The 1,244-nt window shown below is 43.9% G+C and overlaps 1 protein-coding gene across 1 annotated transcript; it reads left to right on the forward strand.

Annotated features, from left to right (window-relative positions):
* The first annotated feature begins 377 nt into the window (after positions 1 to 377).
* Positions 378 to 782, forward strand: LOC125082412 (adipogenesis regulatory factor-like). The gene has a single exon (XM_047698035.1). It carries the CDS (start codon positions 438 to 440, stop codon positions 666 to 668), a length of 231 nt encoding a protein of 76 aa, XP_047553991.1. The 5' UTR covers positions 378 to 437; the 3' UTR covers positions 669 to 782.
* The last annotated feature ends 462 nt before the right edge of the window (positions 783 to 1,244 follow it).

Here is a 1,244-nt window from a genome sequence, read left to right on the forward strand (position 1 = left end):
TAAAAAAAAAAGACAGAAAATGTTGAAATGCAAATACTTTATTTAAAAAAAAAAAGAAAGAAAGACTTTGGGCACGTGGGTGGCTCAGTTGGTTGGGCGTCTGCCTTCAGCTCAGTTCATGGTCCTGGAGTCCTGCGATCGAGTCCCATATCAGGATCCCTGCTGGCAGGGAGTCTGCTTCTCCTCTGGCCTTCACCCTGCTTGTGCTCTCTGTCAAACAAATAAACAAAATCTTAAAAAAAAAAAACAAACTTGGAAAGTTACTGTGCCTCTTCTGACGGGACTTCACTGGTGTATTTCTTTTTCTGTTATCCACCCCCTCAACCTGGTGTATTTCAAAGAATTTCTCTTCTCATTTAAAAACTTTTTTTGGGCAAGGTGAACAGGATTTAACAACGCTGCTGCTACCTTAGACGACCTCGCAGACCCCCGCAGCCATGGCCAGCAAGGGCTTGCAGGACCTGAAGCAGCAAGTGCAGGGGGCGGCCCAGGAAGCGGTGGCTGCGGCAGGAGCATCGGCCCAGCAAGTGGTGGATCAGGCCACAGAAGCAGGGCAGAAAGCCATGGACCTGGTGGCCAAGTCCACCCAGGAAACTATCGACAAGACTGCTAACCAGGCCTCTGAGACTTTTTCAGGTTTGGGGAAAAAATTAGGCTTCATGTCATAACAGCAGGGAGACATGGATGCCTCCTTCCAGGCTCTCAGCTCTGGCAGGCCCTAGGCCTGCTGCCTTGTTAAAGCACTTGTTCCTAAAAAAAACAAAAACAAAAACAAAAAAAAACCTTTTTTTGTTGTTATCTAGCAACTTTGGGTGTTCTCTTCCCATGTCATCTACAGAAAGACAGGTAACTGCTGATTATTTTTAAGATCTTAATGAGCATGCTTATCGTATCAGTTAACCGACAGTTATCTATGAGTCACCAGGTAGATAGAGTACTGTATACCAAAAAAAGTAAAAAGCTTGTATCCTTGACTTCAAACAGGTTCCAGTTTAGTTAGTGCAATGAGAGTAATCCACGTCAATCAATCAACAATACTCAACAGTATTTGATTAATACTAATCTTTATGGTCTAGAAAATTGGTTCCCAAAGTGTTGTCTATGGACCTCTGGGGATTCCTGAGATGATTTTAGGCAGTGCGAGATCAAACTTTTTCATAATACTAAGGCTCCCCCCACATTCCTCGCTGCATTCATAGTTTCACCAATGGGGTAAAAGCAAAGGTTGGTAAAATTGAAGACGC

The sequence above is a fragment of the Lutra lutra genome, chromosome 12, assembly GCF_902655055.1.
Source record: "Lutra lutra chromosome 12, mLutLut1.2, whole genome shotgun sequence".
NCBI lineage: Eukaryota > Metazoa > Chordata > Mammalia > Carnivora > Mustelidae > Lutra > Lutra lutra.